At 34.6% G+C, this 2,832-nt stretch overlaps 2 protein-coding genes across 3 annotated transcripts in view; one reads left to right on the forward strand and one right to left on the reverse strand.

Annotated features, from left to right (window-relative positions):
• On the forward strand, nt 1-1,621 carry mrpl33 (mitochondrial ribosomal protein L33; the record flags this gene model as incomplete). The annotated part of the gene is given in 3 exon segments (XM_014010033.1): nt 1-14; nt 111-217; nt 1,299-1,621. Coding segments are annotated over 3 exon segments (171 nt in total), but the record flags the coding sequence as incomplete, so codon positions are not given.
• The window catches only part of rbks (ribokinase), a 35,213-nt gene continuing 33,946 nt past the window's right edge, over nt 1,566-2,832 (reverse strand). For both annotated transcript variants that reach the window (XM_014010021.1, XM_014010014.1), the window contains exon 9: nt 1,566-1,936. In XM_014010021.1, the coding sequence (XP_013865475.1) occupies nt 1,763-1,936 (174 nt within the window). In that variant the 3' untranslated portion in view covers nt 1,566-1,762. The remainder of the gene's footprint in view (nt 1,937-2,832) is intronic.

Consider the following 2,832-nt stretch of genomic DNA (forward strand, 5'->3'; position numbering starts at 1 on the left):
AAAGCAAAATCCAAGTAAGTGAAGACTATATATATTTTTTTGAGTTTACTCCTTTAATTACTGCCGTGTTGMGTCATAATGTTGTTTTTACTGGTATTTTCCTCCATCAGGTACATCCTGGTGCAGCTGGTCAGTGCTGCTGGGACTGGATACACTGCCAACAGAGTAAGACTTCGTCTTGCTGAAAAACTGGTGATGCTTAAGCACGACCCAATTGGTAAGATGCTGTGACATATTACCAGCAGAACCGAGTCAAAACTTTAAATCAGTGCACTTAAAAATGGTATGAGCTTAAAATTGCTCCTTTTTTTGTAAAGCATGTAGTTTTATAGATCAGACAGAGGGATTAAAAACAAACTGTAAGCAGAAATGGGAAAATATTTTCATTAGATTTATGAAATGTACAGTCCAAAATGCAAAAAGAGGTTAAGAGAGTGAAATATTTGTACTTCTATTAATTTTGATATATTACAGACTGCATAACCCAAAGCTATTTCATATTTTATCAGCTTAGTTGTATATTTATTCATGAACTATAGACTTGCAAAGCTTTACAAAAACAAGTCAAGCTGAACTTTGGTTACATTTGTGAATGTAGAATCTGACCAAGTTTTCATTAAGCAAAGCCYTGTCCATTGGTTCTGTCAGTCATCTACTTATCAATAGTCCTAAAATCTTGCCTAACAAATCTTTTAAGTGGAAATATGCAGCCTTAAAGATTAAAAAATAAAATAGGAATCTCTTCACTTGTCACATTTTGCAGTTTAAATTTTTTTTCCGATTTAGGGTTTTAGCTTCTTTTACTTTTAAGTAATTACATAAGTGCATGCAATACACTTGTGAAGCACTAGATCAGCGATAAGGAAGTAATTTACTCATTAGACGGGTCAAGACTGTCGTCATCACTTTAATTGTAAAGCTGTGGGAACACTCAACAACTACTGGCTGCGTTAACCAATGAAAACTGGGATATTATTTCTACTCGCAGAGCTYCAACAGAATGTATTAAAGATATCACAGCGCGCTGACTTTCTGAAATATGACTAAGTAATTGGTATGTTTGTTTTAAATACAATGCAAAGATGACATGCAGGTAAATTGACACCAGAAGGCAACATCACAGCAAATTCTGTTAAATGCATACCATAAAAGTGAACTTTACCTTTATTGAAGTTATGTTTCTGAAGTGTATTTTTGCATGAAGAACAATAATGTTACCATGAATGCATATGATATATTAAACTTAGTGCTTCTAAATGTCACCATTGATTATTTTTTTCTGCTTTTTGTCTTTGCAGTGAATAAACATGTCCTTTTCCATGAGAAGAAGAAGATCAGATCAGTTTAACATTGCTCAAAAACACATGAACACTGTGAAATATTGCACAAGGCATCAGTCAAAAAGATTGGCTGTTGAGTTCAGAGGCTTCTTGAAAAATCTACAGCCCTTGAACACCGAGATGCAAACTGAGCTACGTCAACTCTCACTGACGCCTCAGTGAAGATACGTTGACAGAACATTTTGAGGACCATGTATTAAATCTTTAAAGTTGGTTTACACAACGTTTGTAAGACTTAATTTTATTTTGTGGCAGTTCAATAAATCATGTCAACAAGTTTACAACTTAAGTGCTTTTATTGTGAATTCTGCTCAGCAGCCCTCACATGTATTGCTTTTTTTTCTTGAAAGCAACTGTAGTTTTAAAACTGTTCAGGTCAGTCCAGCCTTGGTCCATTAGTCTGGGTTTTTGTGCAATTTATCTCAGAACAGTTCGGCCGGCAGGTCCTTTTTGAATGGGAATGATGTCTGCGTGCCGGCAGCCTGCACGCTCAGCCCAGATACCTGATTGGCTCTTTGGGCCATCTCCTCCAGAGGCATCGTGGGATGATGAGCCATGTAAAAGGCCAGAGCGCCAATAAAACTGTCTCCAGCTCCCTGCAGGGAAACAATATCAAATTTAAAAAGCATTCAAACCATTAGTATTACTTCAATTTAGTAATCAAGTTGATCTTTCAGCAAGGAGTAATATTTAATCATTTAAATTACTAATGAGCTTTTGACAGTTACTAAAGCGCATGCTCAGAATCAGTCTTCTGCAATGCTTTATGGTCTAGATATGGCCTACATCTACTGATGTGTCAGCTGTGCTCTGCTGTCATTCCAGCATCTGATTATATTGCATTTTGGGGAATAAACTAATGCATTTGTATATAAAAGTAAAAAAAAAAAATACTGGAAATAGCTATGACCCTATTTGAAGTAACTATAAAAAGTTCAACTGACAACCGTGTTTATTTGCAGCGTACTGATGGAAAAGCTAAATGCGGTTCAAAGTTTCTTGTTTTCCAATTACAGTGCAAGTTAAGTTGGGTGAATGCATATCTTTGGGTTGGAGTGTAAAAAAAAGTTATTTACAAAGAAGCTAAAAAGTGCACCTTCCTCAGTTTCTTGTTGAAACCAAAATGTTCACTGAACAGAATAATTGTATAATGTAAATTATTGCAGAAAACTGAAGTTCATGGATATTAGATGAAATTTACTCCAACAATCTTTACTGTGTTGCATAGAAACCATAGCATTTAGGCTATGTGCTGTATWGAAGTAATAAAATGGTTGTAGTGAATGCATTTTTTTCTTTTTAATCAAGCCTATTCTGCCTCTGCATGATTTTTTTCTCTGATTTTAGTGACTTTCAACAGACTCTAAAAGTTGAGTGTTTTTTAGTGTATTTTTGTTGTTTTACATATTTTTTCTTCTACAACTTGATTGTAGAACTTTGAGATTTTTGTTAATGAAAAGTGCGTTACAAATTAAATTTATTATTATTATTA

This window comes from Austrofundulus limnaeus, unplaced genomic scaffold (genome assembly GCF_001266775.1).
Source record: "Austrofundulus limnaeus strain Quisiro unplaced genomic scaffold, Austrofundulus_limnaeus-1.0 Scaffold2, whole genome shotgun sequence".
Lineage (NCBI taxonomy): Eukaryota > Metazoa > Chordata > Actinopteri > Cyprinodontiformes > Rivulidae > Austrofundulus > Austrofundulus limnaeus.